We start from the raw sequence: 17341 nt of genomic DNA, 5'->3' as shown, positions 1-17341 counted from the left end.
CACTGCTGATGTTCAGAGTCTTCACACCACCTCTTGTCAGTGACTGCTATATTCTGCATTGCTGCTAAGAATACCTGCTGTCACTTGTAGTGTGTCACGCCATAGTGGAAGTTGTTCTCATCTCAGCACATCACTTACATGCATTCATCTGTCACCTGGCAACCAGGGAGCTCTACCCAACCATGGCACAGCAAAGCACACGCGTGCACAATAGTAATGACTCTAGCAAAACAAACATGCTTTCATATTAATAGGCTTTTAATAGATTGGCCACTATTTAAAAACAAATTTTACACTTATTGGTTTGATATTTCATCTCTAATGCTATTTTAAAGTATTTCTAGACTCGTAGGGTAAAGACACTGAAGAAACAACCAGCAGCGTGTTTGATATCTGTTGTACTAGAAGACAGATAAACTATGTGAGCACACCAAGATCCTACCTTAGAAATATTCTGAAACAGCTGCAATTGCCAGACTGGCATTAGCAGCAGCGTTCTTCACCTCCCCATAGCTTGGTGTCCAGTAGTAATGCTTTTTAAGGCCATGGGAGAGCTCTGCAAGGTGAACGTGCCCGTCCACTTCGTACGGTTCCACATCTGTGCAACCAGGTTTCAAGCGGCCTGCCTGAATTAATTCTGAAAATGCCTGAAATAAACGAAACAAGAAGCTGACATACAATATTTCACTTTGATTGTAAGGAAAGGCCTAGAAGATAAAACACGGTGGGCACGCACTTGGTCACTTCAGTCCAGTACTCACCGTACAGGCGGCTTCATCAAAGTTGTTCCCCCAAATATAAATGTAGGAGAGTTCCACATTTATTTTCATTGCTTGTGAGAGAGCTGCCAGCCCTTTGCCACTTATATTGTTGCTCACTACTGACAACCTAATAAACAGAAAATAGTTACGCAAGCATGCTAAGCCACTGCATTCCCATATCTTAGCTAAAACTCGGAGTTTTACTCAGTTAGACTTTATATAACTGTATGTATAATGAAATCTTCTATTTGTCATAATGTAATAAGATATTTGTATCAAGCCTATTAAAATTCCTATTAAAAATATTTGTCAGGTTGCTACAGGCAGGTTGGACTCTGGAACTGTACTGTGTCCCAAGGCACTGCCATGACTCACACAGCCAAGGTTGCTCCCCATTCAGTTGTTCAGTGTCAGTGGCTTACTGTGTGGTGGCCACATCTCATCTTCTGTCTGCTCTGAAGCCCAGGCCTTGGCGCCTGGCCAGGTTAAGCTTTGATCTTTATTGTGCGGCAGTTATTTTTATATTGGTGAGCCTGGAAGGCTTTCAGAGGCACCGAGCAGCCACCACCTCCTCAGTCTGCTACTTAACACTCATGGCTTCAGGTAACACCTTTGATCAGCTTTATACCTCCTGCTGGCGCACGGCTTAATGCGTGCTACAGAATGCACACTGATGGGCAGATTACAGCTCTTTCGGGTTCACCCGGAAGCTAACTTAAACAGAGGATTTTCTTAAGTGTTGAAGATCAGAATCAACAAATATAGAGCCTTAGCCTTCTATGGAATCTGCTTGGCTTAAAATTCTGAAGATGTACAGATCCTAGTTTGTTTATGCTTGTGCAACACAGGGACCTGTGCTTTAAAGGTGGATAAAGAACAATGAAGATCTAATAGCCTCTCTCCCGCTCCTCGAAATGAATGTAAAAATGACTGAGTCCCAGGTAAGACGCTTAGAACCATTGCAGAACCAATTTAACTTTCATCCTCACCCTTTCCCTCTCACCCTCCCACACCTATGGCTAGGCAAATGAATTCCATACTGTCACTCATTTTTTCTTTCCTCAGCTGAACCAAGAAGTTTGGAACTTTGTGCGTTTTCTGCTTTGACTGCTAATGTCAAAGCACAATTTTCACATCAGTTCAGCCACGGCAGAGTCTGAGTTTCTTATATTTGGAGTGTTTTTTGTCTGCAATCCCTGAGGAAGTTACTGAAATACTAACGCCTTAAGAGTCCTGTTGTACAAAGCCAAAGCTTCACTCAAGTAGATAGCTCCATCATCTTCTATTCGGTTTGAATTAAGATCTAGGATTTCCAGAGTTTGGTTCTGTTTCAGTACTTCTCCCAAAAATTTCACATCCTCACGAGTTACTTTATTACTGAAAGAGATATGCATATATATATTTATAAAAGAGATACTAAGAAAATGAGCATCTAATGTCAGTCAGGGTTAGGTCCTGTACTAACTCTTACCAGCTAAGATCAAGGTATCTCAGGCTGCAGTTTTCATACAACGCCTCACACAGTCGCTCTACACCAAAGCTTTTAATTTCGTGCTTGCACAGATGTAGCTCCACAAGAGAAGAATTATTTTTCAGCATCAAAGCTATGTGGACTGTGGTCTCTTCCTAGAAGTAAACACTCATTTTTATTAAACTATACTTTAGGATAAGATGAAGTCTTGCTTCAGTAAAAGACATGTACAACAGCTAACCCTGGTTGTCAGTGGTGGTCTATTTGTATGTTACAGCTTTGTATTGGAAATAGCCAGGCAGTGATGCATTATTACAACCAAAAAAAGTGAAAAATAACAGAAGTATTTGCAGATTTGCAGTACTGTACATCCCTGTAAATATCAGGAGCATCAATGCTTGAATGACTTATCTTATTTCCTTCCCAGTCATTGCTTTAACAAAACTGTGGTTGGATCAGCTTTCACCAACATTAGAAGTATTTTGTCATGCCACTTATTTTATGAAAAGAGACATTGCTAAGAAGAGAAATGTGCCGTCACTGTAAGAAACTGTACATCTACTTTGAGGTTTTGTTTATTACAAAATAACTGCATGAGATCTTTGAGTCAATAATAAGGGAATAAGCCACTGGCCTCAGCAAATGACAGCAATGGCAAAGAGAAAGTTTCCCCCAGATACAGCCTAGGCCCTTATTTTCAATACCAGTGATGTAAATGGCCTTGTAAAACTGCAGATAGGTAGATCAGACCCCTGTCTCAGTAGAGAAGAAGCTATCAGCTGTTTGAACTGTTGAAAACATCTCTGGGATATGGGAAGATCTACTGGCTTTCACAACAATTTATTGTATTATCATGCAATTGGGAAAATGCACCTCATGCACCTGAAAACTGCTGACGCTGGTGAAACAGCAGGAGCAATGAGGCACAGGAGCTGCATGCCTGCAAGGCAGAAGCTCTGGTGCATGTACATACCAGTGCCAGGGTGCTGCCTACAGCAAACACTGCCTCACTGATCTCTCTTCAGTGCTCGACTGTTTTGGAAGCTCTTGTGTCTTTGTTTTGGATAGAAAACACATCATAGGCTTTACATTGATGAGGTTCATTCACTTGTTAAATTCAAGCTACAAGTCCACACAGTGAAACAAAACCATGGCACTGTGAATAAGGGATATTGTTAAGTGTGCCTTTCTTTAGGCTGCAGCCTCTGGCAATCGCCCATGCTCTGCTCAGATAAAAAGCAGTCTTTTGTCCTTCCCTCAGTTCCTGCTAAACAGCTTTTGTCCCTCACTTTGCTGAATGATGCACAAAACTCTCCAAGCGCTGGCAGCAAAATGAATATTTGGTCCAGTAATACCCAGCCATCTCCCTTTGCCCACTGCTTCATAAATGCATACCTACCAAGAAAAATAAAACAAAACAAAATTAACCTTCCAGTTAAACAAGGGCAGCCCGAGGCTGCATAAAACTTGGGATCAGGAAGAAAATAAAGTATTCCCACAACCAATTATCACTTCAAGAAAACCCAGAGTAGCCCAGACGTCCATAAACTTATCAGTAGTGACTTTGCTTGCGCTCCTCTCTTTGCCTGAGCTGGCACTGCAGTCTATTACCTTACCTCCTGGCTGTACAGCAATGGACGATTGAGGTTTATTGCTTTGACTGCTTTGTTCTGAGTCAGGACTGATGCTATTGCTATTAGACACTGTGTACCCTGCAAATGAAAACAGACAAGTCTTGTAGATAAACCTGGCCGGTGAACAGGTCAAGCTCTCGTATTACCATGACTTCTTGGAATGGATTGTCAGAAGATCAGAACCACTAGGCAGGCTCTGGTTGGAAACAGTATTACTTCTGCCTCCTGTACCTTGGAGAAATACAAGTGCAGCCAGCAAGTGCCTGCTGGCACCAATGCAAATTTCTTGTAGAACAGCAGTGCAATGAGACTAAGAACTATAAACAGCTAGAAAACCCAGCAACTCAGAAAAAAAAAAAAAAAAAAAGAAAAGCAAATATGATGGATCTCCAAGAGATACTTGTCCATTTCATTGATCCTTGTGTTGGTTTTCCTGATTTGAGAAGAAAAATCAACTTGAGAGTGTTCCCTGCATCTTCAGTACAAGTCTCATCTAACACTTCTCCACTAGGTAAATGCATCCTACATGTGAATTAACATGGTACAGAACAGTCAGTCTAGAATACAGGCCAGTTTGGGATTTCTCTATTTCCTCATTTTGCTCACTAACTTCTGTTTATGTTTTTTTTCTGATTAGCCTTGTCTACATTCAAAGACATTTCATTTTAAAACAGAACTGTTAACTCTCTACCAATCATACAGAGATGAAGCATCCAGATAAGTTATACTCAGGCAACACTTCCTTTGTTTATGTACTGGTAACATCCTCCCCAGTTTCTGGAAGGTATTTTCCCCCTTCCAGTTTGGGAGAAAGTTCTGTAATTCCACAAAACAAATATTATATAATAACATCTTCACCTGACCCCCAAATCTCTCCCTGCCTCCAGGTGACAGTCACAGCTGTTATGTTACACTCAAACTTATTCCTTGTGCCAGTTTCTATTCTCTGTTTCCCCTTGAGGTTCAGGGGACTCCCAGCACTCAACTCCAGGAGGCAGCAAGTTATCTAAAACCGAGCTGGGGGCCTTTCTGCTCAACTCAGCACTGCCACACCTATGGCATCAACGAGCTGAGCTCCAACATGAGCAACAGAACTATGAGGAGGATAACTTTCAAGTTTCATAGTACTGCACACTTCAGAAGGAGAACACCACCTTTCTGCAGCATCACTCAGACAGGATTTGCATGCACACACAAATATACATATATTTACTATATATTTTATATATTCCCTTAAAAATATATGTGTATATATATATATATATACACACACATAAATAATGGGAACAGAAGAAACAATGCTGGAGCACATGAAAGCCAAGCACCTGAATTCCCAAGGGCAGTGGCTGCAATGTATCACTGGTTATGACCTCCGTGTATAAGTACAACATGCCTTTCCAAGCACACACTACAATATTATGTAATGTGTTACCTCCAGCCATCATAAAATGCAAAACCAATGGCAACAGATGACATTTTCTCATAATCAAGCACTGCAGCACCTTTGTGATACTCCTGAAATAATTATTTCATTGCTGATGATTCTACTGATTCACTCACCACATCACAGTCTCCAAGATCTAACTTCTCTAAGGTGCAATTAACTTGTAGCATTGAAGCAAAGTACATTCCACCCTTATTGCCTATTTTGTTTCCAGTCAATCTCAAATGCAGAAGAGTTTCATTGCTCTGGAACAAAATCAGAAGAAAAAAAAAAAAAAAAAAAAAGGTAAAATCATTTTCTTTCAGTTCTCTTAATAAAAATATCACTGCCCTTTTTCCTGTGGATCCTGCTCATTGTCACACAAAGACAAAAGGTCCCTCCAGAAAAACTGTGCCCAAGAGATAGCACTAAGCAGCTGAAAACAACCCAGGCAGGTATTTCTGCATTAACTGGCAATGCACAGTCCTATCATACAGTCTCAGCATTTCAGGCCTCTCAAATTTAGTTGAGATTAGAAGATTAGTTCAAAGACCACGAAGAAGGAAGGAAGAGCCCACGTGAGTCTCACTTCACAGACAAAACAAACCTTACATGCTAGCCTCGTTTCCTTGGGAAACCATGTTAAAAATAACAGACATTTTCATGCTGCTGTGAGGCAAAGCTTTGAAAACCCGTCTCAGGCATCTAGAATCAAGACATTTGTTGACATTAAGGTACAGGCAAATTTCACACCCAATTCTAAAAACTCATAACCTAAGGAAAACCTTGATGACGTTCTACACCCTACAGCACAACAACGCTTTTCACACAGAAATTATCACACAGTTGTGATAATTAAGTACTAATGGCAGCACAGGGCTACTTTCTCTTGTGTGAAATCTGATTTCTGAAGTCTGCCTTGGGAAAACAAGCAGTCGCTGTGTTACAGCAAAGAGCTGAGCAGCAGAGGACAGAGGGCTCTTTCAGCCAGCTTTATGTTGGCAGGACAGCTCGTGCTGCTCATCAGAAGCAGAAAACATCAAGCAAGATGCCACTGTCTAAATCTCCTAGACGAATACTCACATGGAGAGCATTTGCTATCAGCTCAGCTCCACTCGTGCCAATATCGTTAAACATCAGGTTAAGGTATTGCAGAGTTGAGTTTTCCTTCAGAAGAAATAAAGCAGAAAGCAATGAGAATTGCTTCTATTGCACCCTGCACTTTTCAAAAAGGAGACGTGCTATACATGCACTTACAACGTCTGTCCTGCACCACATTATAGGCAGCCCCTGATATGGAAAATAAAGAATGCTAAAGTACATCAGATGAGTAAATCCTCACAGTCCTATGAGAGCCACTTAGGAGCCCAGGGGATCAAACAAGGCAGGTGAAGCTCAGATACAGACCTGCAGGTATTTTGTGAATGCACAGACACTGAATTTACAGTCACTGTTTTTGATCTGCGTGCCAGTGCTTACAATTGTAAAAAGGCAGCATTAAAGTTAGTAAGTTTAGACTCACAGAAGGGCTGAGAAGGGATAAAATACATAAAACAAAGGCCCTGGCACAATCCATGCTACCATTACATCCTTCGTTGAATTGAATGTTAGCTTAAAAACCCCTGGCTTACTGTCTTGCTCTTTCTTCAGACATCCTAATATATCTTATACCATCAGAAATTCAAATTCATCCCAAAGACCACAATCTGAGATCCTAACAGGAGAGATTTGGATGCAAAAGTCAAATTAATGGAATTCTGCCAAATCAATGCAGTCTTGGTCTCCAGTACACCACAGAAACATTACCATAGCCCAATAAACCACATTTCTGAAATAGAAACATTTTGGCACCTGGAGGAACGTTGCCACGTGCCTTACTCCAACATCAGTCAAATCATTATATCTCAGATCCAAACCTGAAAAAGATTGAGAATAATGCAAGAGGTGCATACCTACAATTAACTTACCTGTAAACAAAAAGAAATAAAGATGAATTACACTGAAATGGAGATTGCTTGTGTTTTCTTTTATATTTCTTCTATTTTTTTGTGTGTGATATTTGCTGCCCGGTGATAAACCAGCACAATATGAGCACTGACATCAGACATGTAAAGATACTTACCGGTGACAAATACAGCACGGCGTAAGACAGAGGCAAGAACCTGAACATCTTCATCTGTCACTCTCTGCACAGGCACTAAGCGATTATTTCCAGCTATTTTTAACGTGATCCCTTTTGTCCGTCTGCTGTAACACAAAACCACATAAGAAGGAAAATATTAGTAAAAAGAATTCTTTCTTCAGGTTAAGAGATGCATCCCTATTCACCCTCCCCAGTGTGCCTGCACGTGGTCAGCTCTCCATCTTGTTACTCTGAAGATACTGCACAGCTACACGACCACAAGCGCACAGAGAGCAGGAAGCAGAAAGACAAGAGAAGCAGAGATGAAAATAAAGAAGACTTTCCCAGGGTAACCTCATCTATTCCTTCTTTCCTTTATCTGTTCTATCCTGCCCCAAAGGCAGAACAGCTAACCCAAACTACTGCCCAACCTTGTCTTCTCCTGTGTTCTCTCTCCAAAAGGCAATCAACTCCAACCCCAGGTGCATCCCTGAGAGAAAGGTCTATCTGATCACAAAAGGAGAAGCAATTTTTGTGGTCAGCACCTTGCCAGGACTCACAGACAGTTCAGGAAAGCACTATCAGCTGGAAGCTAACTGGATGCAGCTGAGCCTTTTTAAACGGGAGCGAGAAATCAGGAAGGGAGTTAGGATGGCTGAATAGTGAGTTGGGCTTCTCTAAGGGATGTAAAGTTACCATTCTTCCCATTTTTCACTTTTTTGATTTTATTGCTTGTAAAGCTGCCCAGGAGGGATATACAGTTACAGACTTGCCAAGATGATGTCAGGATGAGTCAAACCAGAACTTCTGCAGTAAATGTTAAGTGCAATTTGTGTTCAAGCCTGAAACTCCACAAACTTTCCCACTGCTCCAATTCTTGTCCTACCATCTTGTTTAAGGAGTTCAGAAGTATCTGAAACATGCTGATCGTTATTTTCTTACATATTATCACTTTTATCAGCTTCTTGAAGCACACGAGCAACAAAGTGATTTTCAGGTTGGCTCAGGTTTTGGCAAGTCTGCAAATACTGCTGATGAAGATCTGGAGGAACAGACATGACGTGCCTGAAAACAAAGCAAACAGTTACTGCATCACCATGGCAGCCTAACAACGTTGCCATGGACCCAGTTCTGTTGTGCCAGGGGGTGTGCAACAGTAAAAATGGGTCCCTGCAGTTATCAGAATAACTGAATTATGGACATACAGATGGAAAAAAGAAGGAAAAAACGTGGCCCTGATGTGGCATCACAGAGAATATGAACAACTAGAAGTAATGTTCATAAAGACAGGTCTCTTTCCCTTTTGTAAAAAGGGCAGCGTCCTGCAGTCTGTGATGAAAGTCGGTTCTGTGTGTGATGCTGCTATTTGAGAAAGCCCCAACAAGAAGCTTCGGGACGAATCCCAGCCTCACAGAGTGCTGCAAGACCCCCAGCAAACTGCCCTCCTGCCCTGCTCTGCCTGAGGCAGCCGTGTCTGAGCTTACCAGCCAACATGAGACTGCCAGAGAGCCCTACTCCTCCACACCCTCCCCACATACATCCACACCGCTGAGCTGAGCCCATTACCACACAGCTGATGTCCAACGCAGGGTCTGGGTGCCCAACGGAGCAGGAGCCACTCTGCTGCCCACCTCAGAGGGGAGGCCTGGTGCTGGGCAGGGCATCACACTTCCATGCTAACACCAGCCTCACTTATCCTTGCACTGTTTACTGAGTGCTCTGCCCACACCCTCCGAGGAGGTTTGGCACAAATCAGTATGTTTACAGGGTTGTGTGCTTCAGAAGTGCACTTTCCACTCAGATCCTCCCCCTAACTCCCACATGACCCAAGGCTGAGCTGGGATCGCACGCTCCCATCGCCCCACAGGATGCTCACTCCTTACCGCTGAAAGAACAAAAAAGAAACGCTGCTGTACAAAGCTTCAATGAGACCACAAAGCTTAGCATGGCTCTCCCCACACCTCACTGACCTTTGGTTCTTTCCCCTCATTCTGGTCACCCCTGATGTACCAGGGGTTGGCAGCTTCCTCCTGACTGCAGCCCCCACTCCCTTCATTGTCAGCCCAAAGCTACCACCATTCACTCCCAGAGACAGCAGAGGTCAGCCAGGCCTTTCCATCTCTCACTCTTTTACAGTCCACATTCTGCAATTAAAGGGCTACTGAATATCAGGTTCTGGTATCTCCCTGTTATAGAAGATCCCTTTCCTAAGAATCTTTGTAAATGAAGACCCACGGAGGTTGTTTCGTTCAGCCCCACTGACTTCACAAAGGCCACCCTCTGATTTGGCATTTTGGGGTTCTGGATTCAAAGTCACAGTCACACTTGTACGTATTGCAGATGTTGACATCAAGGAATGTAAGCAGCTTTTGCAGGGGTACAACTGACAGTAGGTAGGACCTGTCCCTCAGTCTTAACTTCTTTCACTATTTATTTAGTGTTTGAGTACTGCTGATTTTTATTAATTTTTTTTTTTCTCTTCTGAAATTTAAAAGTAAGAATTACAGATGGCTGAGTCTCAGCAGAGCATGGAGCTCAGTGCAAAGGACACTCATCATCCTAAAGGTGACCCCATTGGCTTTGAGGATAATCACGTTACCACTGCACAAGAAAAACCAATGAATGAAGTACCAGAGAATGAAGGTCTGATTCCCAGGCACGCCACAGATAGGATTTTTTTTATTGATTTAGCCAATAAGCAGCTGCAAATCATCCCACCTGAGGTCTTCAGTCTAGAGCATCTGGAAGAGCTGCACATGGAGAAGAACCTGATAGTAAACATCCCGAAAGAAATAAAACTCCTGAAGAACATGAAGGTTCTCTACTTGGACCACAATCACATAAGGGAAATATGTGAAGAGCTGGGGATGTTGAAAAGTATTCTGAGCTTAGATTTAAGTAACAACCCCCTCTCTTACAGTTCTCTGCAGGTAATCAGCAACTTGCAGTCCCTTCACCAGCTCAGGCTCTACCAAATAAACTTGCATGAAATCCCAGTGCAGATCTGCAAATACCTCTATCTCATTGAACTTCTTGGGCTTTCTGACAATCATCTACAGTGTCTGCCAAAAGAAACAGTGAACCTGAAAAAACTCAAGGAAATTTACCTCAAAAACAATAGATTTGAAAAATTTCCCATCGAGCTTTGTAAAATTGTTAGTTTAGAAATAATAGATCTGGAACAAAATCTCATCAGTCACATCCCAGAAGAGATAGGCTCTCTGACAAACTTAGTTAAGCTATTTTTAGCTTTTAATAACTTGTCTTCCATTCCTCCCACGCTGCAACACTGCCAGAAGCTGGCGGTGCTGGATCTGTCTCATAATCCCCTGCACAAGCTTCCCCCAGTTTGGAACAATCTCACTGAAAAGAGTGAACTCAGCCTGTCTGATAACAGCCTGGAGGAGCTGCCAGCCCAGACAGGCTCTTGGACATCACTTACCCATGTTTATCTGAGGAACACTGGGCTGCACAGAGTTCACCTGTCCTGCACCAGCCTAACCAGCGTCAGGGTACTCGACCTGAGTGAAAACTGCTTTGATGAAATTCCCAAAGGAATATGCTCCATGAAAAACCTGGAGATATTGAACCTGGATGACAATCAAATACAGGAGGTATTTGTTTCTATCTTTTCATTCTTACTTCACTGAGACCTTCCTTTTGCAAAGTCTTACATTACAAGCAAGAGCTGCCTTCTGCTCAAGTGTGAAGATGCACTCCTGGCATGCACTGAGCCTGGGTAACACTGACACTGACAGCTGAGACAGAGAGGGAAAAGCAAGAGCATGGAGACACTTACTTTTGCGCTGAATCATACAGATGAATACTGACTGGAGGAACTGCTGTCAGAGTTGGCTGCTTTATTTCATCATCTTTCTGTGTAAGCTGGAAAATAAGAGCTGCGTTTCTGTAGAACCAATGCATCAAAAACTGAAACAGAGCAGAGGGCAACATTAAAATAGATGACATACTGTGAATGCCTTTAAAATCATTACTATCTGCTAATTACTTGATAATGAACAGTTAAGTACTTTAAAGTATGACATACTCATTTGAGGGCTTATACCTCCCTTATTAAGTAATGCAACTCTACTCCCCCCCCCAGGAGATTTTCACTTGTGCGATTTTCTTTGTGAAGGTCCCCTTTAGATAAGCAGTAATTCACACAGAAGAATCTCTTTCAGGTTTGATTCATTTCAATGACTCTCCCCTGCACTGAGCTTACAACAGAAGCAAAGAAGCAGACAAACATTTCTGCTAAGAATAAACCACATAAGAAATCTTTCCAGCAGAGGAAACAATATGATTTTTCCCCCCACCTTTCCACCACACTATGAGATATAATGTTATATTAATGAGTAGAACATTCTCTGCTCATCCATCAATAACAGTGAAGCTCCATAGCTTTTCCTAGAGATTTTTCCCTAAAGACAAATCCCTACGATTACTGTTTAATTGACATAATGTATCTTTAATGATTGTGTCCAGATACCAGCAGAAATACAAGAACTGACAAATTTAAAATGCCTCAGCCTGTCCAAAAATCAATTCAACAACTTTCCAATGGAAATCTTTCTCGTGGAGTCATTAGAGAAATTATATCTGGGACAAAACAAAGGAGTTAAACTGACAAGTCTGCCAGAAGATATCATCAAACTGCAGGTAGGGACAACAGGAGGAGGTGGGGGCTGAGTGTATACTGTGGCTTGGCCCTTCAGCTGCTCCCAAATGCAGAAATGAAGGTCCTCCTTATTTTTTTTAGGGCTGGTGCAGCATCAGGCCAGGTCTGACAGAACAGGAAGAACATCAATAGTCAGTGTTTAAAACTTAGGTTGTCTCTTTCTATCAGGCGGTTATCCCAACGATGCCTCAGCTTTTAAAGCTAATTTCTCCACTTGCTGATATTATCTGTACATTGATAATATAACCAGATAAAGAAAAATCCTTTAATTATGAAAAGTTATTACGCACACATATTTTCCAGAATCTGAAAGAACTGCATATAGAGAATAATTGTCTGGAGCACCTGCCCCCAGCTGTTGGCTCACTGACCCACTTGAGAATACTCGACTGTCACAACAATCTCCTTAAGAAGCTCCCAGAGTCTCTAGGCCAAATGCAAGGTGAGAAATCATCTTGGTGTTAGCCCTAAGGACCCAATTCTTCCGGAAGGAGGGAGAGAAAGAAGGCAGAACACTGTTTGGTGCTGGCCCAGCAATCAGTAAGGGACAAATAGGAGAGAAGTCATGAGGTGAGAGGGTGAAGGAGATGCTGTGCCCAAGCTCAGAGGACTGGGGAGATTCCTGGGGCTCAGCTCCTAGCACACCACCGGCCGGAGAAGACCTGGTGGGCAGTGATGAGGAACATGCTTTCTGTCCTCCAGTTCAGTCTTTCTATCTTCCCCTGTTCTCCAATACATCTCTATGTATGGCAAGCTCAACAGTGCTGTCATGCACAGTATAGCAGATTTGGCCACCAGACTGGAAGTCTTGAACTATAAAGATGTGCCTTGCTAGGAGAGACCGAGTCCCATCCCTCCACACTTGGGAGAGGTACTCTGAATTTTATCCAGCGCCCTTGATGGGATGTTTAGTACTCAAACTCCTAATAAGTACAGACTGAATTGTTTATGCCTCCTCCATATGCTGTTCTACAGGGAGAATGCAGGGGTGCTTTGCATCATTCCTGTCCTTCGTATTGCAGCTGTCTGCTTTTGTGTGCTCAGGTTTGCAGAAACTGCTCCTTCAGAACAATCAGCTGTCCAGGCTGCCTGAGGATTTGAACAGCCTGAAGCAGCTGCAGGAGATCCTTGTGGATGGGAACCCTATGACAGACCCTCCCATTGAAGTGTGCAGTCAGGGGACATCTGCCATTCTGCAGTACTTATGGCAAAAAAGACATAAAAAAGCCAAGGCTTCTAAGGTAGGTGTTTTGAAGCAACCACGATGTACGTATGTATGCACAAAGCAGTGCTTTTAGTGATCAGAGATACTTTAGAACAACCTACAGGGCACTCTGCAACACATCAGCCACCAGCTTTGTCCAGTGACAGGGGCATAGTCACTGTGGCTAAACTCAAAGTAGGTCCAACAAGTCTGGGCACTGCTTGAAGATGAATCTAACTGGCACCTTGCTGTGTTCTGACTGTAGAGAATTGAAGTTCTAGCGTGCAGACACACAGAACAAAACATATTTTGTTATCACATTCTGCTGTCGTTGTTTTGTTTTGTTTTCCCAAAAGATCAGTCTGCATCACTAATAGAACATGAACTGAATTAGCTCAGAAAAAAACGAGGCAAGGAAGGAAAGGCAAACAGTCCTCGATTCTTCTGAAACTAAAAATCTCCCTCTCCTGTAGTGTCTGCTATTTCTTCATGAATTAATGTGTTTCTCACAAACTATTCCAAACTTAGTGGTGGCATTTAAAAATGTGAGGCCACTGCCATTTACTCCTCAGAGGATCTGGAGGATGACAGCGTTGGTCTCCTCCCAGATAAGGAATTCCTCTTGAAGAAGTAACACACGATAAAAGAAAAGTCAGGCGGCAAGTGGACAAGCTGCAAACAATGCTCTAATGCAGAGTTGTTCTGGAGGCCATAACATGCCTGGCTTTTATCCATTTCCTCAAGGTAACCAGACTGTGTTCTCTCTCAGATCCGAAATATTTGGCATGGGCTGATTACAAAGAAGGGGATCAGACCTTTCTTGGCATTTAAAAGCATGGCAGACAAAAAAAAGGAAAAGAAAGGAAAAGAAAAAGGAAAACAGAAGTCTGGAAAGGAAGCAAAAGCCAAAAAGTGATTCTTGTGCAGTAAGCTGAACAGAACCCTGTCAGCTGCAAGAGAGAAGTGAGTACAAAACAGACAGCATTAAAGCATTCGCATCAGTGGATATTCTAGTGAAAACTGGTGATTTCTTTAGGGTTGTCTCTGAACTTTCAGTACTTCAGCTGAATAAGGCAGATTCTGAAACAGTCTGGGATTTCTCATCCTGAATGGATGTTATCTTGAAGCACAGCGGCACATGATTAACTGGAAATTAATCTGTAGGAATCTAGTGCAATGAACTGTTTGTTGTTATGAATTCCAAGTATTTTACATGTAATCCTTAGAAAGTTGTTTTCCAGTTGGTGAGGTTTGTCCATATCTAGACTATAAACCATACCTGTAGCCTTATACATACTGGCACTTATTTACTGTCTTTTACATTTATAAACAAAACCTTGTTTGGAAACATGGAGGAGGATTCCCAGCAGTCAGAACATACCCACACCTGCCACGATCTGCACAACACTTCTGCCTTACAGGAGTGTGAAGAGCTGCTTCAAAGTACCTCCAAGTATCTCCATCTTCTGCAAAAATGTTCCCTAATGTTTTGACAATCTAGTTGCAGTGTTGTGAATGACTGCAAGCTGTCAAATCCTAGTGCTACAGCCCAGCTCTGAGACGGCTTGCTTACAGTTTGTAAGATGTCTGTGTACAACAGGTTTACTTGAAAACTGCGAGTGTGCAAAATGCAGCATTTCACAATGGCTCTGGATCCTGCCATGTAAGAACACGGTCACAATGCTCCCAAAGCACAGAGCTAAACTAGGCAAGCTGCTGTGCAGAGTCAAAATGCACAAGGGAGCAGGTCTCTCTACTTAAACTGGCAGAACTTCAGACCTGCTCTCCCTGCCCATGCCTGAGCTCTACCAGAGAACGAGGAGCTGGTGGCACCCCGAGGAAGGAGGTGAAGGCAGGCTCACTGAGATTCGGCTCTCCCAAGAGCTCCACCTCCAGGTCATGTTCTTCTGAGCCACATCTGCATCCAGGGTGAGGGTCTTATCTCTGTTTGGCTCTTGAGTCTGTTGTCACAGAAGTGTCACTAATAAGCTTCTTGGTAGGAGAGAACTGCGGACTATTAAGTGCAGAAAGGTGGGATTGCTCATTTTTGGTTTTCCATCTCACTAGGAAACTGGTGCTGCTTTGACGGCAGAGGCTACTGAGGAGGAAAACGTTGGAAGGGGCACTTCTGGGAAGACTGACAGACAGGATAATCAAAATGATTTAGTAAAAGACTTTTGTGGCAGAACAGGCATGACAGATTCATGAGTGGGCAAAGGACTGGGAAGGGAATATAAAAAAGCAAGTGAAGAAATTGCAAACAGTACATCCTTACTGTGCCCTGGAAATGAGAAAGAGGAGCCCAAGAGAGTGAAGTGCACCTCAGTCTGAATTAGAGAGGTTCAAGTGAGAGAGGAGTGATTCACAGAGGTTCCCATAGAACAGACAAAGGATCGTTTCTCCAGATGGAGCAAAGGCAAATTGGAGAAGGAAAGTCCCATTAAGACAAGTGATTGAAAGAGAAGGTTGGTGAGCTGCTGTGAAACAGAGGTGATAGTGTTTCCACATTAAAATAACTCTCCTGCCTTGAATAACAGTTTGAAAGGCTCCTTTGTTAGCTCTGTACGAAACAGGGGCTCTTTGCTTCTCTTCAGGGGTTGAGGAAATCTGCACAAAATAACCAATCCCACTTTGCAGCAGTTCACTGCTACCTCTGACCACGACACTCTGGTTGATCTCGCTTTCCTCAGAGCTTGTGGGATCCAAGTGCACTTTTCAGTGGAACTGAAACTGAAACCAGGAAGCCCGGGGAGACCCTCGTGAAATCATGGATTAAACAATGGAGAGGCATCAGCACAACGTGGTTAGCTGCTACTGATAAACTCAGAGCCAGTCAGAAGTTGTGTTAGAGGTGTCACCCAGATTGAAGGCTGAGTATCGTTCTGTGCTGAAGGGATCTGGGCAAGCAAGGAAAGTGCCAGCTGATGATTCTCTTGTGCCTCACATCCAGGAGATTGCTGCAGAGTGAAGACAAACTCAGGGCTAATTGAGCAGTACTTTATCCCTCAGGATTTCTCTAAGACTCCTCACTCAGTGGGCAGATCTAATATCTTTACTTCCTAAAATACCTTACGGATGAATAATCCCAGTGCAGTCTTTGAGCTCACATGTGGGTTAAGATGTTCCATGACATAAACGAGTATGCCAGAATATGGTTCTGTGCAAGCAAATCCAATAAAACACCAAATAAGAAATCATCAAGTGTAAAAAGAAGAGCCACTTATGTGGCCCAAGCAGGTACATTTTCTAACATTTTGGGTGCAAAGCAGGGTGGTCTGCTTCTAGCTAGAAGCTGCCCTGCAGCTTTTAATAACAGCTTTTGCTCCCCTGGATAGATTTCCTCCACATTTAGGATAAGAATAAGAACAGCTTATGCCACAAAGTGTTTTAAAAACTAACGGATTAGTCTTGAATGCAGAAAGATTCAGATTGTTGCTAAGATAGCAGGACCTTCTGATCTAACCCACTGCAGTATTTCCCTTGTCTGAGGCTTGCAAAGACACCAACCAAATGTTTCTTACCTTGATTTTATGCTGATTCTGTATGCAGGATTCATCTATGCTATCAGATGGCACTGAGAGCCATAGCAGAGGCAGAACAACTCCTGCTGCTTCTTACTGGACTGACATATACTCCTGAGCTGCTGGGATGCTTTCCAATTTTCACAATTATGTAGCTTTAATGCATTCACAAAAATTAAAATGTATGGGGAAGGGGGAACAAAATTTTAAAACACAGAGTTTCAGATATTTTTGCATCAGAAACATCTTCCTTGTATGTGTAATTACACTGCCCATCCATCTGCATTAGTGCATACTCCACTCATTTCCTTGCACTGGCAAACCTGCCATGTGTCTATCTGAAATTGTCATTGCTCCTTTGGTATCAGTCATTGCAGTATTCACAACTGGAAGCTTAAGCACATTCAGTAGTGTCACAATAGCAGAGTAAGCATGGTCCAGAGAATCTGAAAGAATATGTTATCGAGGGGAATAATCTACGTGTGTAGGAAGTTAAATAACTGTTTTTTATATAAATTTGGAAC

General features: G+C 42.6%; 2 protein-coding genes across 2 annotated transcripts; one reads left to right on the top strand and one right to left on the bottom strand.

The window, feature by feature from the left end:
- Window positions 1-443: 443 nt before the first annotated feature.
- Window positions 444-16852, bottom strand: LRRC34 (leucine rich repeat containing 34; the record flags this gene model as incomplete). Its single annotated transcript, XM_079539621.1, has 11 exons — window positions 444-647; window positions 762-888; window positions 1983-2138; window positions 2233-2387; window positions 3849-3944; window positions 5427-5555; window positions 6373-6456; window positions 7141-7205; window positions 7412-7536; window positions 8354-8476; window positions 16818-16852. 11 exons carry the CDS (start codon window positions 16850-16852, stop codon window positions 444-446), a joined length of 1299 nt encoding a protein of 432 aa, XP_079395747.1.
- LRRIQ4 (leucine rich repeats and IQ motif containing 4) lies at window positions 9940-14212 on the top strand (the record flags this gene model as incomplete). Its single annotated transcript, XM_079539591.1, has 5 exons — window positions 9940-11025; window positions 11900-12073; window positions 12396-12534; window positions 13068-13333; window positions 14066-14212. 5 exons carry the CDS (start codon window positions 9940-9942, stop codon window positions 14210-14212), a joined length of 1812 nt encoding a protein of 603 aa, XP_079395717.1.
- Window positions 16853-17341: the final 489 nt, after the last annotated feature.

This window comes from Tetrao urogallus, assembly GCF_951394365.1.
Source record: "Tetrao urogallus genome assembly, chromosome: 9".
Lineage (NCBI taxonomy): Eukaryota > Metazoa > Chordata > Aves > Galliformes > Phasianidae > Tetrao > Tetrao urogallus.
Note: the sequence above shows the minus strand (reverse complement) of the source record. Positions and strands in the feature narration are given on the sequence as shown.